Raw genomic sequence first — 25998 nt, 5'->3', positions numbered from 1 at the left:
CAGGAGGGTTTTTTTTTCGAGGGTGGCAAATATAATTGAATCTTTTTCTGGCAGGTTTTTCCCCTCTACAGAAGTTTAACAAGCACAAACTCAGAAATCAATCTTGTTACATTTAACAAGCGGAATCAAGGCAGAATGAGACGGGGCAGGAAATCAACCCGGAGTGCTTGTTTACCAACCAGGAGGGGAAGTGAGATCACCAGGGACTAAATAAATGTCGCATCCAGCCAAATGAAATGCCAATACCAGACTCTAGCTGCTCATGTGTGACTTGAATATCGCGATGCAAGCGTCTATGTGTTAGTCCCATATTAGAGTTGAGTAGCTTGACTGTTCGTGACTGTTTTTTGAGACACGTGAACCAATTATTCATATGTTTATCAATGGTTTTAAAATATGTCTAGTCTTGGCTCTGGGTCAAGGTGACCCGAAGGCCCGGAAACAAATGGTGGGGGTCACCTTGAACCTGTGATTACACGAGTGTTAAGAGTGGTCGGGTGACAAAGTGCCGATTGCTGAAAATTGTGTTAAATTATCAAGTAGACCAGGGCGCTCCGATCGTTTCACCTCTTTTAGCAGAAATAAAATAAGTATTTCTGGGAAATCTATATTGATATGTGTTTAAAACAAGAATACATTATAGCTATATAAGAAAAAAATAACATTAAATTAATTATATTCTTAAAAACATTTGGAATACAAAATTAAATTGTTAATAATAATGTTATATGTGATCTGCCAAATGTACAATATTATTTAAATATTATTTATATAAAAGAAAAGCTGAAATAATGCTTGAATAAAACACATTTAAAGATACCAACTGTAAGTAAGTAAGTAATTCTTATTTATATAGCGCTTTTCTAGACCAGGGTCACAAAGCGCTTAAACAATCAAAACAATATTCAATAAAGTATATATTTTAAAGGTCAAGATAAAACTGATGACACGACAGGAGTTCCAGAAAATCAAGAAAAAGCCTGAACAAATAGAAACGTCTTAAGATGTTTCTTAAAGGAGTCAAAAACTGTTCCATTTGTTGGTCATGTGACCACACCTTTTACAACTTAATGAAATAAAATAATATTATTATAATAAATAAATGAAATCTTATTTAATTTCTCTGTCTGCTCCACAGGAACCTCCGAGCGAGAGGTCGGACCGTCGCTGGGCTTGAAAAAGTCCAGCTCCTTGGAAAGCCTTCAGACCGCCGTGGCCGAGGTGACGCTCAACGGCGAGACGGGCGCCCAGAGGTCCGACTCTCGGATCGTCAGGGGCCGCGGATGCAACGACAGTTTCCGGGCCGCCATCGACAAGTCCTACGAGAAAGTGTGCACCAACTCGGCGGAGGAGGAGAACAGCATGGACACATGTGAGTCTTTACGCCGCCATGTTTACAAATGTCTTCTGTGAAGTGGAATATATGGGCCAACTTGAATTTCCCCTTGAGTCCCTTTTTAGAAAGTCTGGATTTACCCCAAAGTAGGTTGAAGTCCCGCATGCGCTGAATACAAGTGTGTGTGCCACCAAGCTCGACGGCAAAGGCTTCTTAGTTACGAGTTCATTAATATTAACACACTTCGATTTGAGCCAAATTGTGAAAGACTGCGACTACGAGGGCTCCCTGTGAGCGTTCACCCTTGAAGTGCATGGCCATGTTTCTCAATAGGGGGGCAGGTGAAGTGGAATTTGTGACATATAATTCATGTTCTTGTTGAAGAACTGACAAAAAGTCCTACACAATCTCACAGCAGCTGTTTACACAACTCGAGTCATGTTTACATGAAACATTAAAAGCTTGATGGTTCATAGTGTTTTTCCGTCAAATACGGGAGGTTTCCAGGTTCTTGGAATAAACATTGGACTGTAACGCACTAAACACAGCTTTGTCATCATATTGGTCAAAATGAAGTTCATGTAAAAACTCCTTAATAAAGACCAACTAATGTGTTGATTTAAGTGTCTCTTAAATAGATCCTGCACCTCTACTGTATTGTACTCATCAGTCTGTTTGTACAAAACTCTTTGTTGAAATTGGGTTTACCATAACCACACCCACTCTGTTGTGATTGGTCAAGAATCATTCGCCTGATCAATCGTGGAAGTCTCCACCATCTTGTTGTATAAACAAAGCGGGGTGTGACTATAGCTGGCTGCAGGCGGAGTGAAGCCGTTATTATGACATACTGGGCGATGCTCTCGTAACCTCTCGTTTGCCAAGATTTCAGACGGGGGAGAACTTTATAAAGTAATAAGTTCAAAACATCATCATGATGAGGGACTTACTGCATCTTGGAGAAGAAGAATTCAACATTTGAAACATGTGAGTGAGTCAGGAGAGTTGGGTTTTCACGTTAGTTGCTCTTCACTATATAAAAAAGAAAGAAAAAGACACTGGAGAAAAGAGGAATGAAATCCTATTTTAAATTTCAAGGAGTCAATTATAGATTAGGATAGTTGAAGAAGAGAGTGCAGGCAGGGTGGAACTTGAAGAGAAGCAGAGTTAGAAGAGTCAGAGTTGAAGATGCACGGGATTTCGTTGTGTGAGGAGGTCTTAAGTTAAAGAGTTTATTTAGGAGAGTTCGGAGACAAACGTCAAGGAACCAGATCTTATAAGGTCTGGACACATGACCAGGAGAGACACTTCAGGTGAAGAGTATAGAGCTATCGGTTGAACATGATCAGAGGTGGACAACCAATGAGGGTCAAGGATGTGGTTGAGGACGTCATGAGGAGGATAGTTGTGACAGTTTGTTACTTAAACGTTTAAATAATTATCTTCCTTGTTATTTGTTTGAATTATCATTAGATGGGAAATAATTGGGAACGCTATGATAATGTATTTGCAAAGCTAGCTAATATTACTTCTATTAATTTTCTATAATCCATATGTGTATATATATATATATATATATATAACCTGCTAATACAACTGAGTTCAGTGAGTACTCTGCAAAATTTAAGGTGATTTTATTTATAATTTTAAAAACTGAAATAGAGGAAAACAGAAATGTACTTTATAGTCAGTGCTTGTCTGATGTATTTGATGTTTCATCTCATCGCTAAAATGCTCATGAACCAAACATTTCAATCCTACCCATACATAAAGTAAGAAAAAAACAAACGTAAAACATATTATTTTGATTTAAACACAACTAAAAAAGCGTTTTTTTTTAGAAGATCTGTGCCCACTGAGGCTCGGTTGTTTATGTAGAAAAATGACTTTCTTGCCAGACAGGTAAAAACGCTGCAAGAGCACAAGAGTAATTACAATAAATTCACAGAGTCCATTAATGCCGAGTGGGAAAGGAAAAGTTTTTGTTCTCATAAGCTCTGTCGGCAAGTCGCTAAATACAGTGTTATCTCTGTCAAGAAAAATGGGGGAAGCAGGCGATTTTCTCTCCGCCGTGGTATATTGCATTCTTCAGCCGTGATATTCAAATAACTCTGTTTTTCAATTTAGATAAAAGCAGCCGGTTGGTGCTCGTCACTGAGGTTAATAGTCAAAGTTGACAGATAAGCGGCTGCTTCCCTCTGCTCCCGGGCTTTTATTTACATAAAATAAGAATTTGGCATCACCTCAAGAAAATGTGTCGCTCAAAGATATCCCTGCTGGACAAAATGGACTTTTTGTGCGACACTACATGAGAGAATTTTCAAACACAACAACAAAACAATATGGGGCAGCGTTAGCGTCCTCTTTTTTAATGTCGCCGCTCTACCTTCTGCAGCGTTAAAATGTGCATGATTTCAAAGTAGGATAAGATATTCACTTATTTATGGGGATGTGCTCATTTACTGCACACTGCATGTCACAGCAAACCCTGTTTATTGACATCCAAGGACTTCAAATATGAATAAATGGATCAGGAGAACAATGTAAATATGCAAATAAAGCAATTAAATTGGTTTTAATCAAGCTGAAATCAGACATGGCCGCGATGTGCTGCCCACGCTGCTGCTTCACTACACACAGTTGTATATACAGATACTTTTCTCTGAGGTCCAGGTGATACAGAAAGAGTATTTCAAAAGAACACAATTTTCAAGACAAAATGCAAATCTTTATTTAGTAAGATTGTACGGCTGCTAAAGATAAAACTTGTGTCTGAATACTGTGAATAAATCAGAATCTTCAATAAGCTCCTTACAAATTGCTAAGATGAGTTAAGATAAGTTTTATCCTCGAAGACCTCATCATAACAACAGCCAAATGAAAATAAAATTGCACTTAAATATCAGAATCAGAATCAGAATCCCTTTATTGTCCCGCGAGGGGAAATTCTTTTTTACAAACAGCAAGAGCAATATACCAGAAGAAAAATAAAACACCCAGAAATAAAATATTAAAAAGAAAAGAAAAAATCTAAATAGAATAGAAAATAAATCTGCACTATATTATATACACAATCATATTTACAAAAATAACAAGAAAGGCAGTAGGGAGGAAGGACCTGCGGTACCTCTCCCTCACACACCGAGGATGGAGCATCCTATCACTGATGGAGCTCCTCAATGCCCTCAGTGTGTGCTGGAGAGGGTGAGACAAGTTCCTCCTCATGGAGCCCAGCTTGCTCCGTATCCTCCTCCCAGTCACTTCCTCCACAGGATCCAGGGGGCGCCCTAGGACGTAACCAGCCTCCTTAATAAGGCTGTCCAGTTTAGCCCTATCCTTTGCTGTCATGCTGCTCCCCCAGCAGACCACACCGTTGAAGATGGCAGAGGCCACTACTGAGTCATAGAATGACTTCAGGAGTGGCCCCTGGACACCAAACGACCTCAACCTCCGGAGCAGGTAGAGTCTACTCCGCCCTTTTTTATAAAGAGCAGCAGTGTTATCCACCCAGTCCAGGCGGTTGTTGAGGTGAACACCCAGGAACTTGTAAGACATGACAATCTCAATGTCCCTGGATGTTCAGTGGTGAGGGGGAGATGGAGGGACACCGTCGGAAATCCACAATCAACTCCTTAGTTTTGTTGGAGTTGATCTGGAGGTGGTTTTCCAGGCACCAGTCAACAAAGTCCTGGACAAGTCCCCGGTACGACCCATCATCCCCGTCCTTAATGAGGCCGACGATGGCGGAGTCGTCCAAGAACTTTTGCAGGTGACTGGTGGGAGACAGGTGTTGGAAGTCTGCAGTGTACAGTGAAAAGAGGAACGGTGCCAACACTGTTCCCTGGGGGACCCCTACACTGCACAGTACAGTCTTCGAAACACCATCCCGGGTCCTCACGAACTGTGGACGGTTGGTGAGTGTCCGCTCCAGACAGCTCCAGCTTGTCCCTCAGGATGTTCGACCTGATGGTATTGAAAGCACTGCTTAGATCCAGGAAAAGGATCCTCACAGTGCTTCCAGGCGAAAATAAGCGGTTATTTACACGTTTATTTTTGAAAATACACTTTTGCATTCGACCCCAACCCAAAACCCTAAACCCTAAAGGATATAAGAGTAAATGATATAAGAATGAAATATTGAATTGAAAGGCAGTGGTGGATCCAAGGTTCAGCAGTAGAGGATTAAAACCATCCATACGGTAGGGTAGAGGAACTTTTGTAGTCCCGCAATGCATGCTGGGATATCTCCCCCCAAGAGCTCATAAATCCAACATGCTAATCGAATCGTTGATGGTTCAGTCTCACCCAGACTTTACCTTTTAGTTCCCCTCGATACGGACGAAAAGTTCAAAAAATACTTTGGGTCGTTGATCAAATGTGACTCAACACTACGAGGTCTTGTTTGATGTGTTTCAACAAGATATGAATCGATCTCGCTCATAGCTCCACATTCACTCCCAGAAGGCTTTGAAAAGCCAGTCTTGTAATCTATTACAAAAGCTGAGCATCTATCATATCCCCCCCCCCCCTGCCGTCGTCTCTCATCCTGATAAGATTTTTTCTTTTCCACTTCCATCAAAGTGAAATGGTGATACAGCGTAATCAAAAGGACATCTACCTCACAAGGCCTTCCAGCGACGGTTAGGTCGACGGCATCAGCTTTGCAGAATGCAGACCGCATCACATTTGCAATTTAGATCTCAGATCCTTTTTTTCTTTTTTTTTTTTTTTTCAAACATGAGCTTAATATTTAATTACTGAAAGATTAATTACATTTTGCACATCACTTCTGATTAGATGTGATTGAAACTTTGTGTTTAATCAACCTTGCGTCACCTTCAGAGCTTCAATTAGACGCTGGGATTAAAATGGAAATAAAGTCTTGAGTTTTGAAAAAGAATGAAAAAACATTCTTGGATCTCAGTGGAAAAAAAAAAACTCATGCTGGACTGGATTGTATTGTTTAAGATTTAATTCATTTTTTAAATGTTCTTCCGATTATAAGCCACACCTAAAATCCTTTCTTTTCAGTATCTGGTTATACAAACGATTTTATGTGGTACTTGACGTTCAAAAATCGGTCAAAATCTTGGCAAACGGATGCTGCACCGTGAAATCTCATAGTATTTCTCCACGAGGTGCCATGGTGTTAGTCCGTCGCAATCTGTAGTCTTACTCCAGGAGGCGCCGTGGTGTTACTCTGCGAGGATCTGTAGTATTTCTTCATGAGGCGCTGGCAGGCTTTGTAGTATTTCTTCACGAGCATCTTAGTATTATTACGTGGGGAGTCATGGTAGTACTCCGCAAGAATTTGTATTATTACTCCAGAAGGCGCCGTGGTTTTACTTTGCAAGGGCACCAGGGTATAACTGAAAATCCGTAGTATTACCCTAGGCGGCGCTGTGTTATTATTCCGCACCATGGTATTACTGCAAATCGGCTTGGTTTTACTCTGCGAAAATTGGTAGTTTTACCCCAGGAGACGCCGTTGTATTACTTCGCTAAGCACCATGGAATTATTATTCGAGAATCTGTACTATTACACCAGGAGGCGCAGTGGTATTACTCCGCAAGGGCCTCATGTTATACCCGGAAATAGGCATGGTATTACCCCTTGAAAATCTATAGTATCTAGGAGGTGCCTTGGTATTTCCCTAGGAGAACCTTTAGTTTTACTTTAGGAGCTGCCGTGGTATTACTCCACCAAGTAAGGTAAGGTAAGGTAAGGTAAAACTTAAGTGCCGTGGTATTACTTTACGAGGATCCGTAATATTTATTCAAAGTGCATTGTGGTATAGCAGCGAGGCGCTACTACTCTGCGAAAATCATTAGTAATACTCCAGGAGGCATCGTGGTATTACTCAGCGTGGCTCAGTCGTATTTCTTCACAAGCTCTGTAGTATAACTCCACGATGTGTGGTGGTATTTCTCTGCTAAGCGCTCTGTTTTATTACTCTGCGAAGAGTTGTGGTAAAACTGTACAAAGCTGGCTAGTATTACTCCAAATAAGAGTCAAAAAAGTTATGTTTTCGTTGAGACTGTTTAGTATTCACTCTTCACATTTTGTTTCTCACTCTCTCCCTGCACATCGAAACCCTTGCGATCCTCAACTTTATGTATGTAGGCCAACACTAGCTAGTCCTGCCTCAACACAGTAACATGAAACTACGCTTTTTATTATTACTTGTGTATGAAAATATTACTATTCATTGAAATTGCGCCCTATAATCTGGTGTTTTTATAGTTTGAAGAATACAAAACTAGTTTTACATCATTGCGTTTTTTTATATATAAACTAATGTTGCTTTCTTTATTTTCTTTTTTCAGTAGATGAGGATACAGAGGAAAGTTCTCGCTCCGGTCCCGAGTCAATGTCGACCAGCGGTGACCTCACCGTGGGACCGAACGGCAACATTTCCAAAGAGGATCGAGGGATCGATCGAGACAAAGCGGGAGGAAGTGAAAGGAGGAAACCGGAGCGCGACAAAGAGGATCGAGACAAGGACAAGAACAAATCCAAGAAAGGCGTGTTAAAGGGCTTGGGCGAGATGTTCAGGTAGGAACCGCTTCACCCTCCAACTGTCCACACAGCCTCCAGTGCCAATTACTCTCCCTTTTATTTAATTCAGCCCAACACATTCACAGCAGGGTCATGTGGAATTTGAATGCATTCTGTGGACGTTGAAGTGCTAATCAGGGACTCCTCTCCTTGAACCTTGTGAGATAGTGGGAGTGGTTGAAGGTGTGTGTGTGTGTGTGTGTGTGTGCGCGCTTGTGTGTGTGTGTATCGACTTAAAGGGCCACTGGCACTTTTGAGCCAGATTATTTTTAATAGGGCAACATGTTTAATTCATCATCCCGATCCGTGCTCCTCCTTTCTAAACATGCCAGGCGTCACTTTGGGTCGGTACAGGTGGTTCAGTGGTGGGGGATGAAAAGACTGAAGATAAAAAGAAGCAGACTGGCATTGTTGCCTGTGGCAAATAAAGAAGAAAAAATACATTTATTATATTGCATTAAATATATTTATTTATATATATATTTGGGGGGTTTTCAACTCTATAACATGATAAGAACTTTAAGGTGAGAAGAATTTACAAACCTAGATGGTAAATATAGTGACTTTTCAAATTACATGTTTAAAATCATACACTTATTCCATGACTTTTATTATTCAGTTTTGTTTTTAATAAGAAAAATGTTCCATTTTCCTTTTTTGCTGTTGGGAATGACTTCAAGCATTGTTTTAAGTAAGACGTTTTTATTTGTTCAGGCTTTTCCTTGATTTCTGGAACTCCTGTGTTGTTCTCTGTGTTATCTTGACTTTTAAAGTATATACTTTATTGAATATTGTTTTGATTCTTTAAGCGCTTTGTGACCCTGGTCTAGAAAAGCGCTTTATAAATACAAATTACTTACTTACTTACTTACTTGTGTGTCTGAGCAGATAACACACAGATAAAGATGTGAAAGTTATACGTCATATATGCATTTGTGTGTGCATATACGTGTGCATATATGAATGCGTGTTGGAACCTATATGTATGTGTATATATATATATATATATATATATATATATATATACATATACTGTATGTTTTGATCTCTTGACAAATGAGCAACTGGATCTGGTCTAGCATAATTATCTGCCTTATATGGTTTGTATAGTGGCTCAGAAAGCGCACAAGAAATGCAAACAACACAATGTAATAAACTGGAGTTGATGTCCGAGGTCTTGTATTGCTGACAGGCGAGATAGTAGAAGAAGACTTTGAACCCAAAAAGTTTATACATTTAAAAAATGGAGGATTCAAGACAGTTAGAGAGCGACAGATGATGATTTTAGGGTTTTTGTTTGAAAATCTTCCGCTATTTCGATCAGTCCCCAGACTCTTATTCTTGTGTTTAGGCATTTGCACTTTTAGTGAGCTTTCAAGGCCACCATAGTTTCAAGTTTTCTAGATAGAAAAACAAAAAGTAATGGTGTTATGATAGTTTGAGATACATATGTAAAGTCCTGTTAATGTCAAATCAATGGTGAAGTGTGTGAGCTCCATCAGTTACAAGCTCTTTCAGACGCACAATTTCCGGGTGAAGATGTTCTGAGCTATTGTTGCTCTGGAAGTTGTTTTTTTGCGTGGATTAGTTTTATGGGATTACGGGCATATCTCGGTGCACGGCTGAGTGTCGAACAAAGAAGAACGTTTCAGATTCAGTGTAGGCAAGCAGTTTTTTTTTTTGTCGAGCAGTTGTTGCTGTGGCATTGTGTGTCGGGGTTGTAAACGCACAATGACTTGTGCGTCCGCACACTCAGTCACGAGCACATGTGTGCAGACACATGTTCACAGCAGTGCAAACAATAAGGTACGCTGGATTAGTTTGTGAATGTGGAATTTGATCCGGGGTTTGGCACGCTTCTGACACTCACTCCGAGCCAAAGTGCTGGAGCGGCTGTATGTGGCGCCCCGATAGGTGGCTGTCGGGTGATTTTTTTAGGAGAGCGTGAATCACACTCTGCACAGCCTCATCATCACTCTTCATTATCTTTGAGTGCCACTGTCACTTAAGGGTTGGCACATGACAATCTCGGCTTATTCCACATGCATTAAATGCCAGCCACGTGCCTTTCTGAATCCAAAGACTTCTCTGCTTTGTCTCTTGCTTTCCTCCCTCTTCCCTGCTGAGTCTTGATACCTGAAAGAATCTTGACTTAGAAACTGTGACAGTTCTCACACCCACACGTCTGCATTGTTCTCCTCGCTCTCTTTCTCACAGTCCAACCAGACGGATTTAGAAACTTGGAGATGAGTTGAGCTTGAATTCCATCCCTTTTGGATTTAGCACAAACCTATTTGTGATACCGAAGGTTTTCTGGAGAAAAAATCAACGATATTTGAGACAAAAATCTTTTTTTTGTAATTTCTGTGGAGACAAACTTCTTGACAATGTTTTCTTCTATTTTTAACACACTCATGGGGGCGCCGTTCTCTTTGTGAACTGTGAGTTGAAAAGTATTTTCTAGAGAACTACAGTAGTGCTGGTTTGTTACTTTTGTGTTTAGTTTAAGACTTTCCATGCAACGTTATTACGTGATTCTAGCAAGAAAAACAAAACATCTAGTTGTTAATGTTACACAGTTTTGACATAATTTCCAAAATATTATGATTTTATATATATATAAATATATATATACAGTATATATATAAGTGTTACGGGGTGAAAGATTTCACCTCAGAATAAGTGCCGGTCATTTTAAAAGCTTTTTAATTTGAGCTAAACTTCAGCTGAGGGATAAAATGACACTTTGTATTAACTTCCTTGGATGTCTTGAAATCTGCCATTAAATACAATTAATTATTATTATTAACATGAAACATTAATAAGGTAAGGTAAGGTAAGGTAAAACTTTATTGATCCCTCAGGAGGTCTCCTTCGGGAAATTTACCAATAGCCAGCAATTTTCATAAACAATAAAATAATACATAAAAAATAATACATAAAAAATAAAATAAGAAGAAGAACAAAAAGAGGAAGAACAAGATGACACAATCTAAGTCTAAAAAACAATAATAATGTATTATTAGCAAAAAGACGCATGTGACTTTAACCCCAACGGATTGTGCCCGAACTACAAGTGGAGACGACGCTGATTGGCTGAACCGTGTCCCGAGTAGTGACGATTGATCCGATTGGTCCACGCCCTGTTTTATGCAAACTCATGAAAATTGACGAGTAGGAATATGATTATGACGGCAAAAATAGTCCTCCTTACATTTTGTTTTACTAAAAAAAAGGCTTCTTGGATGAATTTTAATGCTAAGTGTGTTCCATATTACCTTTTTTTTTTTTTTTTTCAAACTGCAGCTTTTCCATTTCTCCATTGGATTATTATTTTTTTATAAACACAATGTCTCTCATTGGTTCACAATTAGCTTATTCCAGGATCGATAAAAAGGAGGTTTGCAACTGTGTCTCCCTTTTAACAAAAGGACTCAAAGAAAGGCACTAATTTCGATCACATTTTCACAAAATGTCTCATGATTTAGGAAGGTTTCAGAGGCTCCGTCAATCCGAACAACACAGAAAAAGTAAAGTTAATACAACCATATTTCAGGGTTGTTGGGTGAGATAAATAGAGATTTGAAAACATGAGCAGTTTCGCTAACAGAAAATAATCAACAAGTGAGTTAGTAGGTTTATCCTGCAGTGTTGGGCTGGTGTGCAGAAGAGTATCTATAGGGTTGGATGTAGTGAGGAGACCGCTCGTGTTCACTGAAGTGAAATAGGCCACAGAGAAAGAATAGAGAAAAGTGAGTGAGAAACCAACACTCAATCCTGACGTCACAACAATCGTGAAACTCTTTAGATCTTTGTCGATTTCATCTGCCTGCGTCTTCTGCAGGGAATCTCCATACGTGTGGATGGTTTGCTTGCCTGCACATGGAGTAAGAAGACAATAGACATCTATCGCACGTACCTCATCCCCTCCAGCCTTTACTCACTTTCCCTCTCTGCCAATCTGATAAGTGGCATGCTTCGCGTCAGGCCGTCAGCCGACAGCGGAGCTCGGTGTGACAGCAGAGTTACTCCGCCTTGCTCCCTTTCCTGCCTCACCCTCCACCACCCTGGGGATCGCATCTGCGTTCGTGGTCGTGCACATGTAGCTCCACTGACAGGCTACAAGGAAACCAGTGGATGCAAAGAGCAAAAGGGAGAAGAAGTGTAACGCAAAAGAGGCTTTCAATCCTTCAATATAAATCACTCGCTATCACAGCCGAAGTACACAGGGAGTCGTCGCTGGTGTGTGGATGCATATGATTTTATTATGGATACCATGCACTGTATCCTTTATGTGTATCACGCAAGGAGCTGGTTAGCGTGTTTCCAAACCATTCCGTGTTCCCTCCATATGACTTTTTTTCTGCTCGCGTGGGTGTGAACAGCTGATGGCGGGTGAGCCAGTTTGATCATTAGAACAGCAACATGACACACACATTAGCGTGGCTTTTTTTGTTTTTTTTTATGTCTCCACGCACGCCTGATGGATCAACACGCCAGCTATTCTCCGTGAAAGAACCCTCTCGGCCTCCACCTTCCCTAATACACACATATGTTTGTCGTATTGCACCAACAGATTCGTGTTGAGATTTGCAATTAGTGGCCTCCGTATGCAGCTTCCTGACATCTGCTGAATATAATCTGCTTGGAAATGATAATGGTTCCCTGTTTGTTCTACCTCACTCATCATTATGTCAGCGCGGAGCTTAGCATTGAGCTGAAACGTGCCGCTGAGAATATGACTTAAGAAATTCAAACGTAATGAGGTCTGGGGTGTGAATGACCTGTTATCTTGCTTGCTATATTTTTTTTGTAAAAAAAAGTTTATGCCTTTAAGATGTAGTCTTTGTGTCTTCTAAGACTGTGGCTCATGAATTTAAGGTATTGAACAACTTATTTTTCTCCAGTTTTGTGACCCTGACTATGTTTTTGTTATCTTAAGAACATGTCCTTGCTAGTGATGGGTCAATGATGCATCATGAAACATCTGTAAAGTGAAGACACTGTATCATTAAAGACCACTCGAAGGAACTTTAAGTTCAAAAATGATGTCAAGTTTCATTGAATTAGTATATGTATAATTGGTAGATCTGAGCCAAAGATAATAAAACAGAGAGTGCCATCTAGTGGCCGTTCAAAATGAAGGCAGTGTATCATGATACAGTGTTTACCATAGTACTAGCTAAACCAGATCTGGCAACGGGATTGGAGAACGTCGGGTAGCTGGATTTGACTCTGTTATGTTTCCTTATCGCCCCAGCTTTCTACGATATATTTTGGTTATTTTAAATTTTAAAATATCCATTGAAAACATGTTTTCAATGCAGCCTTAGGAGGTCACAAGCCCGTATAAATGCAATGGGTTGTGTGAGACTTAAAAGATGTGCCAAAACCAAATTACCAAAACCAAAAATATGACTAAAATACCAGAACGGCCGCCATTGGTGCCGATAACCTACACGGTAACAATGGAAATTGGCCTAATATGGGTCGAAGTCGAAGGAAGAGAGTAGGAAGGCGGGACAGAAAAGAGGAAAGGCAAGAGTCGGGGACTTAGAGTAGGGACTTTCTTGCTGTTGAATGTTAGAAAAATCAATTATTAATAAGTACATAATGTTATAATTCATTATGCAGTAATAGCAACAGCCAAGTTTCTACTCCGGTATATCCTAGTTGACACTGAGCACTCAAATGACTTCAGCTTTGCATATTCCATTCCCTGTTAAATCTCTTTGGTTTTCTGTGTCAACCTTACATTGTGATGTTGTAATACCCAAACTCAGTGTAAAACCAGCCTTTACGGAAAAGTTACACAAAAGGGGGGGAGGGGTCAAAGTGCAGCAGATTAGTGCAAGGTTTTATCAACTTTTTTTACACAGTCATTAACTAAAGGTGAATGGGCCGTGTGTCAGTCTAAACTGCTTGAACTGGCCCTTGAACTTACATTTGTGACACATCAGGTAACACTTGATAACATTTTTTGGTGGGTTCAATCCCAACCCACACCAGAGCTATTACCCGAGTGTGACATCCCATTACTCCTCAGGTTGTCATGTACTGAAAACGCCCAGCAGGGGGACTAATGACAAACAGCAGTCGTCCCCCAATTGAGAAAATGAGCAGCACTGTCAGAGGGAGAGAAGAGTAAACAAACAAACCACTTTTGTGCACAAGGTGACAGCTTTTGGATTACTTCATATTTATTTGTCACATAAATTAGAAATAAAGAAAATGAAGAAAAAAAGGGGTTTCAGGTTCAGATTCGATTTGAGGATTTGAAACATCAGGAGGTCTCGTCTGATTTTGGACGCAAAAGTTGCTGTCAGACGACCGAGAAGTAATTAGTTTGAGAATCATTAAGGAGCGCTTCGCACACAGACCTTCAAGCCTGGGTTTGTGGTGCTTCTCGACGATGTAGTTAATTGAATCTGAAATCTTCTCGGTCTGAAATGAAATCCTCCCGACGTCTTCCAGCTGCGTCCTCACGTAGATGGGGGGGCCGATGTTTTGTAGCCCTCTGCCCGAGACATCATAAAGTGTGTTATTAAAGAGCCCAAATTAAGTGTAGCGCTGCACTTCACCGTGCTCGAACCTCGTCTACTAATGATCCTTCCCCGGCGGAATCCGACGAAGATCCTCAATAGAAACCCAACACTGCCGAACTCTTCCCTCCCTCGTTCACCCACGACTGCTCTCATTAAACTGGATTTTGCAAACGTAACGTCCTCCCTCAGTGACTCTTTTTTTAATATTTTCATATTAAACTTTGATGTTGTTCAAAGTGCTCCAAATCTCTAAAACCATGTTCCACGTAACATTTAATGAGAGGCTACTGATGGGTTCTTAGAGCATATACCAGTGTTTTATCGTTTTAAATTCACTTACTGGCCTCGACTGGTCCATGCAGAAGACATCAGCTGAGGAACCAGTGTCACAGGATGGCACTATAAGCTCTATAATCAATTACTTTGATCAGATTCCTTACCTCATTTTTTAACGGAGAGCACCACCCACTGAGCTGACAAACATTACACTGCTCTGTGACGCTACATCCACCCATTTCTAAGAGTTCAGTGCAGGGTGTAGTCCTTCTGAGGTGGCTGTCATTCTGTATTTATACTTACATATGTCCAAAATGCATTTCAAACTAGGAGCTTAAGAAGTGCCTCGTTCTTTTTTTCTGTCTAAACCAACTGTTGCCTTGTCTGGGTTGTCATATCTCAGATGGTAGAGTGGCTGGCTTGTGTCCTCAGGAGTTGCGGGTTCAATCCCAGCTCTGCGTCACAGTCTACTCCCGTCAGTGTGTGTGAATGGGTAAATGCATATCTTGGATAAAAGCACTTTGGCTGCTGAAAAAGCATATAAAAGCGCTATATACGAAAGAGACATTTTCCATTTCGTAGTCACGACCACCTTTGCCAAAACCAAGAATTCACCAAGACTGGAAAGTGTCGTGTTCAAAACACTGCAAGTCCAAGATCAAAACTGAAAAAATGAAAATACAGAGAGTTCACCTTTTCAGCATTAATGTTTTATTTCAGCAGCTCAACACAAAAGCAGTGTGTATGCTTTGTTTATGCTCATAAAAAAACACCATTCCTTTTTACATGAGGGGGAATGTTGACGCACATGTGCAATGTCGAGCACACATTAATCTGGACGGATGTTTTGATTTTGCGTCTCCATAAGTGGCTTGTTAATTACAGCATTTAGCAAGCATTTGCCAGCCAACAGCTTTATAGTACCAACAACGTGAAATCAGAAAAAAACAAAACACATCTGTAACCGGGAGAGGCAGGAAACGACTGAGGCAGGAAACAAACTGAGGCCAAGAATTGACCAAGAATGACATAAAACTACAAGTTTAACAACTGTTTATCTGCCAATTCTTTGGTTCAGTTGACCTTCCTGAGAGTGACTGTATTTTTAAATCTTTGGATTAGAGTCAATACAACTACAAGCTGAAGTCATTGGAAGATACCTGGCTTGTGTTGACAACACAAATCCCACATCCCAGAATGCCTTGCGTGTTTATTTGTCTGAGGCCTTGGCCACTAAAAGGTTGTGCGAAAAAAAGTATTTTCTTTGTTAATGATAATTTAAGAAATGTTATTTCTCCTCAGCTGTAATTAGTTTTTAACAAGATACAACCTACATGAGCCAACATTTAAATGAAAAAAAAGCCATGTCGTCTCCCATATTTTTAGAGATTGATTTTTTAGTGTTTCTGTTCAATGATCGTGTGGTTGTTGTTATTTGTACTGGTTGTTTTTGATGAATACAGTCACTTGTACTAATAATAACCAACAATATGAAAGTACAAAAAGCTAAATTTCATTGTGTGTCTAAAATGACTGGACGTCTCATTCACATCAGCCAAAAAAAGCATATAAGAGCATTAAAATCATATTTTTGATTCTTCAACACATTGCATTCCCAAGGTTGCCACAACAATGAATTGGTTTCTAGTCACGGACGTCCATATCTTATGCAGTCTATGGTCGACCAGAGTTGAATGAAACTCTCTCCAATAGATTTTAAAACTCGTATCGTCACATGGATTATACTTACTCATGGTTTTATCGAGTGGTTTGAAAAAAAAAAAGAAGAGGATCAATGATAACATGCTTTTTTTCTCTCATACTACCCATGAATGACTAATGCCTGGCATGAACCTATGCTTAAGTGTGTGGGAGCAGAAATTATTGATAGTATTAGTGAAGCAGGGCTTGCTTATTACAGACACAGAGGTGAAAAATGCACATGGGAAAATCTATTTATTTGCCCACATGTACTATGCAAATGAGGCGGGCCGCCCTGCTACACTAAAACTCATTGTTAGTCTGCTCAGCATCCAGCAGGCTTAGCATGTAATGAAATAGAGGCCGTTGGCTGAAATGACCTTTCCCATCCACTGAGTTCCCACCTGCTGGTGTGAGCACACGCCTTCCACATGTAACAGCAGAAGAAGGGTGTCGGGGGGGGGGGGGGGGGAGGGACACAATCTTGGTGAAGCCCGGGAAAATTGCTTCGGAATTACAGAGGTAATGTCAATCGATGTTGAATTACACTTCTGATTACCATCAAAGGCGACCAATTAAAGCCGGGAATCGTACGCCTTTTGTTCTGCCACTGGCTCGCCTCGTGTGTTCGGGCATGTAAAGAGAAAGTGTCACTCTTTCTTTCCTCCACCTCTTTCTCTCTCTCTCCATCCATCTCCTCTGCCACCATATTTTCTCCGGTGAGCTTGACAGAGGGAACTGACGGGAGATTCCTATCATGGTTGAATCAGATTTCACACCTTTCAATGTTTGTCGTAGGAAAAAAAAAAGATATACAAAAAAAAGAAGCTGAATCGTTCCCCTAACACCATAGCCATGTCTGCTGTTCCCATCTCAGTTTGCACGCCGAAATCTGTCACGGCAACAGTTGTGTTATCGTCTGCATGATAAATGGGCTGCGGGGTATCATATATCATTGTTTACTGTTTATATATTAGAATCATATCCAGATTGAACTGTTTTACTGCTCAGAACTTTCAGGAAATTACAAAATTGAGACTCGCCAGAGCTGCTGTGGATTATCGGGGAATACAATCTTATTACCGAGCAGTTATATTGTGTCAATTTGTTCGGTTCCTTGAGGAATTATTTGATGAATCTAGTAGCTGCGTATGAATATCATAGCTTGAAACACGTTGTGTTCTGTTGGACGATCCATCTTGGCAGCAGTGACCATGAGGAGCATGTAAGCGTGGACTGAAGAGGTGTGTCCGGGGTTATTAATCTGACCCCACTTGTGATGCGCTCACCATTGCTCAGCTTCACACTGTCTCTCATCCTCACTTTACTCACAATTACTGTCACCCCTCAGCCCCCCCGCTCCCTTTCCTAGACACACCCCCGGGCGCCCCCTTCTTAGCTGCCCCGGAGATTCATCGTGGCATTGACAGAAAGACCTCTCCGTCTCCCTCCGAGTGCTGGGAGGGATGTATATCACGGATCAGCAGTTCTGCTGTCTCCCCACTTTGACAGACTCAGATTCAGGGCCTGGGCTGGCTTGTGTCCTTGTCTGTATTTCAGAGTCTGATGTTTACGAGAGAGAAATGCTGCCTCACCCCTTGTCCTTCCCCCGGCTTCAATATCTATGGAGTAGCTAAGAGGTTTATGAATATACCTTTACATTTGAACATCAACGAATAATATTCTTAATTTGTTGGTCAAATCAAATTAATACAACATAAAATCTTACAGTGAAATGATAAATGAAGTCAATAATCATGATATAATTTTCTTCCACTTTTGTAATCGGGATTTTGAGACTATCCCAGCAGCTTAGGGGCAGAGGCGGGGGACACCCTTAACAGGACCCCAGCCCAAGCAAAAGGAGAATAAACAAACTCCACATAGACACATGGACCTCTTTACCAGGGTGTCCACTCTGCCTCTCACCCCAAGTAGCTGGGATAGGCTCCAGAAAGCATCAACAATGACTGATTTAAACAATTAGCTGGAGGGAAAAAAAAAAAGTTTCATCTTCTAAGCTTCATCTATGTTCAAGATCAAGATGTAAACCTAGAATTCAGTATACATTTGATGGATAGATTGACTTTATTAATCCCTCTGGAGATCTCCTTCAGGAAATTGGGTTTCCAGTTCTGTACAGCAAGTTTCATGAAAACGATAGTGAAAAACAAGAACAAAATTCGAGGGATGACAGAGTGCAAATATAAAGAACGAGGATCAAATGAAATAACGCAAAGAAAAGGATACAAAGATTAACATAAAATAGAATACAACACCCTTTAATTCCACTTATGCCCCCAAATTCAGAATTAAACAGCCTAATAGCACGAGGATCAAATGAGTCCCTGAGTCTATTAGTGTTGCATGTGGGGAGGAGCATTCCTGCACTAGATATTAGTTCAACATTTCAAATTTGCGTTGAAACCACCTCTCAAAATGCATAAATCTTTTAAATTTGACAATGTCAAACAATGTTTTTTTCACTAAATAGCAACAATTCCAAATGGCACACCGAATGGCATGATGGACAGATGTCAGGGAGTCTTTAAGAAAGTGTTTTAGACACATTTCCACTCAATCAATTCCACTACTTTCGTTTACTTTCCAACAGTTTTTCCCTTCAGTGCACATGCTTTCCCCTCGATTTCCAAAATGCCATTTGAGTCAGCTGCACATCAAAACATATGATTACCTCAAGCTCCTCCTTTCAAATTTAATATTCTCATTTTTCCCCCTCACAGCCACTTTTTGTTGCCATCATTTAATGAGTTTAGCTGCTGCTTCTGCTAAGTGCTGACTGTGTACGTCTGAGGTGCAGCAGCCTGGCGGAGGAGCCAGAGAGTGGCAGTGATCAGGATGGTCGGTCAGGAATGCACTGTGCCATCGTGAATCTAGGTCATAGTCTGAGCCACCGACCGGGGCTGAGCCGGGAATCCACACCAGTGTCGTCTCCTCCCCGTGGCCTGACGCTAATGCATTCGAGTGAGACGCTAGCTGTTAGCACTCGACTCGTGTGTAGAACCTGAGGTGAAATCGCAGTTGGGTTTGTTAGAATGCTGCACAGAAAGATCAGTTCATTCCTTTAATTTATGTTGTGTTTATTAATGATCGGAAAAACTATGAAATAACATTTGTCTCTTAATAACTATAATAAAGTTGTCTTCGTAACAAAGTACTTAAGTGAAATATAAGAAACAATTGTCAAAAAAATACTGTATTTGGGACTTTTTTTCCGGAAAATCAGGACCAGGTTTTCTGCTGTTTTAGCTTAATGGTGTTTTTTTTTTTGTTTTCTTCTCATTGTTTTTATGCCTCATGGTTGTTCTATTTTTTTTATGGCTGTCATCTACTAAACCTCGAAACCTTGTCAGCAAATCTTTATTAAATTATCCAAAACATTTAGATAATAAGACAAAGATTATTCCAGTTTGGAAACGCTCTGGATTACCATCTGGACCCACATTTGAAGAATGAGATTTTCTTACTCTCGCTGACAGTGGGTGGTCTTCTTAAGTTAAGATATGCTTCGGTTAAGATATGCTATACAGTAGTGAGACGAGGGAGACGGCAGCGTAAACAACTGAACAAACAAAGCAGAAAGAGAAGCGTTTTCAGAGGAAATAAAAGCCTATGATTTGAACTTGACAAAGACTGTTATAGTTAGTTTTTTTCTTTTATTTTCCAAACTATTCTACTGCTGTGATACTGCTTGGAAAACAATGTATTTGTTTTGCATACTATCCTTCTGTGTTACTGTAATCTCACATTACAAAATGGAGATCTTTGGTCGATACACAAATATTGTTGTTCTTTTTAAATATACTCGTTGCAGCATCATTTATAATTCTCTGTATTATTAGGACTCAAACCTTAATTCATCGTGATGTTTTTCCAACGGCCATTATGGTAAAATTAAAAAGTTTTAGTTCCCTGTGTACACTGTATTATTCCCAAGTAATTTAAAGAACATTCGTGTATAATATAATATTGGATTCATATGTCCATAGATGTGTGTTTTTGAATGTTGTTTAGTTGTTACGCAATATTTATTTCAGGCCATTTTCCTTCAACTATAATTCAACTATAATGCTGCTTTATATCAGCTGTATTATTAAAGCTGAACTTGACTAAATGCACCATCTTTTCAAAGAAAGCCTCCCTTTATAAACATTTGTAATGCAAATTGTGAACATACTTATGGATCTGTGAGAAAGAATATCATCATAGTCCTCTTCATAACCATTCCTCAGATGAGACGAGAAAAAGAGGGTTTGCCTTTATGTTATTTTAATCGTCAAATTCTTAAAAGCCTCTCACACTTTCAGCTGCTCAAGTGTTTCTATGTAAATTATGTAAATAGTCTTTCAGAAGGACCCCCCACACCCCTCTCCTCACTGGCTCATACACTTTAACAAATGGCTGCATGAATGCATTTGGACTGTTTATTTGTGTTGTAATGAGAGGCTTTAATCAGGGGTGTCAAGGATTTGAAATGTTCGCTTGTAGCCTCTGTAAGAAGCAACAACACATACACACACACAAGGACGCACACACATATGTACACACATACTGTTAGTGATTTATGGGAAACATTAAAAGCAATCGTGTTGGGCTGGGCTGTGTCTTTGTATTGTAGAGGCCATTTGAAATATAGAAAAGGCCAAGCTGTCCCTTGATATGTAAGCGCATGCACGTGCACGCACATCCACTTGCACACACACTGATAATAGACACACTCTCGTTCAGAAATGGCTTTGAGCTTTGTTTCAGATACATTAAGATAAATGCTCTGGCGAATGTACGTCAGCACTTGGATGGTTTAAAAAAAAAACATAAAACATGTTGACATGATCGCTATCGAGTCATGTTATTAAGAGAAAGCCATTTTTTATTTACTTTTTTAATATTATGCACGATATTTGCATTCTGCACTTTAATAGGACAAAATGCATTGATGTATTCAAAACATTTAACTTATTTTCTGTCATTACAATGCATCTTTAGTTCATTTTAATGGTTTGTAATTTCATTTGAGATTTGAGAATTTATATGAAAAACAAAATGTTATCAGGTAGTGCCTTATACTGGATGGTAAATTTCCACTTATAATAATAATTGCTAGCATCTAAGCTAACAAGTGTTTACAACTACAACGAAAAACAAGTTTCTGATTCTCATCCGGATTCTAAAGAGTGCTTTTAAGTTTACATTACGGCTTTTTAGCAATGGTTGTAGCGTTAGCCTTAAAAGTCTCAGCTTCCAAAAGAGGAAATAAATAACATCAAATTCTATTGAAACTGCCTGAGACTTTGGCTCCGGCTAGGGTTTGAAGGAGGTCATCTGCGGTCTGTGATTTCACTTAAAGAAACACTGACTTTTTAAAGTTTTAATATTGTGCGTAATTTATTATACACCCAAAAAAACTAATATAGCATCAATGCAAGAGTGAACTTCTGGCAATGGAATTAAATAGACATTTGAATATTTATTTATTTTATTTATATGGAAGAAATGTTTTTCCAAAGTAGCTGAAAATGCTCTGGCCCGCCTCGACCCTTGGAATCAGTGATTGAAAATGTATATTATGACATACTTTTAACATTTACAGAAATGGACTGCATACAAAATATTCAATGTTTTATGATCTAATATATCTACAAATATATTAAAAATCTAATTTGTATTCTGTCTGCCAATGATCAATTGTACAAGGAACCTAGTTTATATAGAGAGATAGATGGATGGATGGATGGATGGATAGATAGGTACCTCTGAAGGTCTTCCTCGGGTCCCTGAGTCTATTAGTGTTGCACCTGGGAAGGAGAATTCATCTGCTTCTCTGCTCACTGACGACAGTGTTCAGAGGAGGACTGTTACACATTTGAACTCTAGTCGTGGATCTTTTTTTGTAAATCGTCTGCATCTTTTTCTTTAACTATCATTTAAATCCTCTTAAATCCTAACTACTATAATCAGAATATATAGGGCCTCTGTGCTAGCAGGTTTTTGAGACTTCTTTCAAAACGTTTTCAAAAGTATCGAAGGGCAGATGCACAAGAAGGGCAGGGCGGCAGAGACAACCGGACGGCGTGATTGAAAAGGAAAACAAAAAGGATGAAGCCATTTTTTTTGGATTTCAATTTCAGTTATTTACATAAAATTCCATTTTTATGGTAAACAGGTGGAGTTTGCAGAGAAAATGACTAAATGCAATGATATTTGCTAAGAAAAGCCGAACTCATTTGTTTTCATCATTGTCATGTTTTGCAACAACACACAGATGAGTCTCTCGAAAAGACACATTTCTCAAAGTGCCATCTTTGCTCAAATGGGAAGCCCTGGAATCTTTGGACTTCCTTGTGACGATTATATTTTTCTTCGCCTGCCGTGTCGTCCCCCCGCCGCGGCTTGGCTTGATATCATGAATAAATGCATGTCATGGTGCTAAGATGCAGGACATGCCACTTTCCCACCCGGCATGAACCATTTCGATTCCCATCCTCCCTCTTCGTGTATCACTCCCTGCTGTTCTCACACCCTAAATGAAAAAAAAAAAAAGACTTAAAATCCAGCCAATCAGAAGACTCTCCTCGACCTCGTCTTCAGGAGAGAATGTATTGGTTCACTGGATCCTAGCGGTTCTCCAATGACAAAAGCACAAGAGTGTCATTGCTTGCTTTGACCTGTGAGAGGCACAGTTTAACTAAAACAGTAATCCAACAAACGTTTACTCTTATTCATGAACAAGAAGAAATCGCCCAGAATTTTAATAGGCTGCGGTTTATGTTACTTGATAAGATAAGATCTTACTCGTAGGCGATCTTACTTCTTTGTTCTTTTCCTTGTGTGCTTGTGATTATTTTCAGACAAAACCACGTGTTTTATTGAAAGTAAAAGTTGGTTCCAAGATGGTTTCAACTGTTTTGTTTTTATTTCTGTGCATCAGCTACTGTTGCAAATTGGACGAGGACCAGCTGTTAACATTTTTCTTGGTGTTTTGTAGATCTTAAATAATGAAGCCCTTGAATTGAAATGTATTTATTTTTACCGTCTTCAAAATAAACAAAACCAAATATAATCAAATAACAAAAAAAAGAAGCTTTTTCTCAGACTATACTGTCAGAAATCTTTTAGTGCTTTGGCCAAGGAAGCAGCCCATTGGTTCATTTTTTCAAGTCTGGTCCAATTGAAGCTGGACCTACAAGAACAAAGATTCTGGGACTGTGTTGTGTCGGTAAAGTTACAAAGTGCTCTGACACTGTCGCACACTGAATCATGGAAGTTGTTTGTTGTTGGATCTGTTATATGTAGTCTCATGAAAGCTCCTTTTACGTTATACATAAATAAAATATATTTATTTTAATTCATGATTATACAGCCTTTGAAAATTGACTTTACGACACTTCAAGCCCTCCAAGTGAACACACACATTTCTGAACAAATAAAGTTCATATAATAATCTCAGTTGGTCCTAGAAGAGGAGAAAGGACACAACAGTGAATCTAAAAATGTGGAGGTCATCAAAATACCTCAGAAAATCATTGTATATTTACTATCCTAACATCTACCTTCTGCTATTTTAGGGGTTTTTGTTTTATACATTTGAGATTATTCTAGTGCCACAGAATGAACATATAATTTGCTACAGCATTTAAACATCTTATAGCTGTTTACAGGGTTAATGACATGTAATTAATAATGGCCAGCAAATTGCGACAGTAAATAAATAATAAATAATTTCGCAAAAAGGACAAATCTTCACATAATTTGTGAGAATCACCTTCTTACAGAGATCTAAAGAGAATTCAATAGAAAAATGTGATCCATGGCTGAACATTATTCTTGAACATATTATTTCACTCACACATTTCACATTCTGCTGTTGATGGGAAAACAACTCCTGCGTCTTCTAGGGAAGGATAAGCAGTTTCTTACATTACTGGTTGGAGATAATAAGTTCCGTAGGGGGGGAAATAATCACCTGGCAGTGGCTAATAGAGACGAGAACAACAGACCATCCACTCCTCTCTGGACTTCCTGTAAATCACCAGCAGATGAGAAAGACCTGCTTAATAGCTGCTAATGATCTTTGGGTGGCTCTGCAGTTGCAGTTGCAAGAAAAAAGGAACGCATGGAACTTCTGTGTGTCTTTTTGGCTTTGCGTGTCTCCCCTCCGGGGCAGTGTTTACTTGTCACTTTCCAAAAAAGACTCCTGGCTTGTGAGGACGTTGGTCACTTTTGACAAGCTCACCTCCCTAACAAGGCATTGTTGAAATCGCTCAGGCTCTTTGCCCCGGGCTGCAGTGCGGGGTGAAAATAATACACTGCCAAATACTAAAGAGGACAAAATAAGAACATTTTTAAGAATAAACATGGGTACCTTCGAAAACTGATTCATTGTGCCGTCTTGTAGGATTAAAATCAAATTTAAAGGGTATTTAATGGATCCTAGTACCATGAGTGTCAGGGATTTTCTCCCAGACAATCGGAATGAGAACAGAGACAAGTGTTAGAATAACAACAAAGTCAGACTCTAGATTTACTACCAGCAAGGAGTGGTGGCGCTTCTTGTAGCTCGTCCAAAACCACTGTACTTCTCCACTGCTTGCTGCCTTTTTATTCGAAAGCTCAGATCATTAAAAACTCAGATACAAACATTTTGTTCTCTTGAAGTTTTTTTTAAATTATCAAGGTTCGACAATATGAAGTTTGACTTGGAAGCATTTCCATCCTTAGTGGCCAGGTGTCTATGCCGTCTAGTGTTGAACCCTCGCGTCAAATTCCTTTCCTTCAGCAAACCTGCATTGGAATTCTTGTTGACGTCCACAATCTATTGGTTTTCTTACTTTAAACCATCAAATCTTCAAAAATCACCATATCAACTTAAATGGTAATATACCTTGATTTTTTAGCCAACCAACTGTCGGGCCACATGTTATGACTTTTCAGACCATATTTGGTCCTTTTCACACAGTAATTTGTCCCCTTTTAGAGTTAAAGGCAAATACGAAAGCCTATGCTAAACTGCACTCACTTATCATTATGTTTGTCCAAAAATACACTTTATTACACTTAAAAAACATCCAAATACTTCCATACAGCTCGTCTGTAATTTCCATATTGTAATGAAGCTTAGACACGAGGAATCTCTCTGACAAGAATTAAAACTAAATAAGTCTACATTTTGTTGTTTGTAGCGGAATTACCCAGATTTTTAGCTCCAGATTGAAGTGTCTCTCCATTGAAACAAATTTCTACTTCAATACAAGATGGATGTTTCAGACAAACAGTATGGAGGTATCCTGATGTTTTTTAAGTGTTTTTTGGACAAAGTTGGAGACGAAGACCACTGAGCATCAGTGGCTACATTAAAATGGACATCTTTTTTTCTTAAAACCCTAAAAAAGGAACACATGACTCCGAAAATAATCCCAAGCCTTAGTCAACATGAAGGTGAGTAGAAAATGAGTAAAGTTTACATTTTTGGTGAACTATCACTTTCCTTATGTACTACTGCTACTGTACATTTGAGTCTACAGCCAGCTTCAATTAGTTCTTTCAACGTGAACTAGCAAAGT

General features: G+C 39.5%; 1 protein-coding gene across 3 annotated transcripts in view; it reads left to right on the top strand.

The window, feature by feature from the left end:
• LOC148081772 (partitioning defective 3 homolog) overlaps positions 1-25998 on the top strand; it is a 367916-nt gene that overhangs the window by 246149 nt on the left and 95769 nt on the right. For 2 of the 3 annotated variants that reach the window (XM_087788810.1, XM_087788808.1), the window contains 2 exons: positions 1139-1372; positions 7664-7892. In XM_087788810.1, the coding sequence (XP_087644936.1) occupies positions 1139-1372; positions 7664-7892 (463 nt within the window). The remainder of the gene's footprint in view (positions 1-1138; positions 1373-7663; positions 7893-25998) is intronic. The other variant, XM_087788809.1, reaches the window with a different exon arrangement.

Source organism: Callionymus lyra, chromosome 4 (assembly GCF_982586985.1).
Source record: "Callionymus lyra chromosome 4, fCalLyr1.hap1.1, whole genome shotgun sequence".
NCBI lineage: Eukaryota > Metazoa > Chordata > Actinopteri > Syngnathiformes > Callionymidae > Callionymus > Callionymus lyra.
Note: the sequence above shows the minus strand (reverse complement) of the source record. Positions and strands in the feature narration are given on the sequence as shown.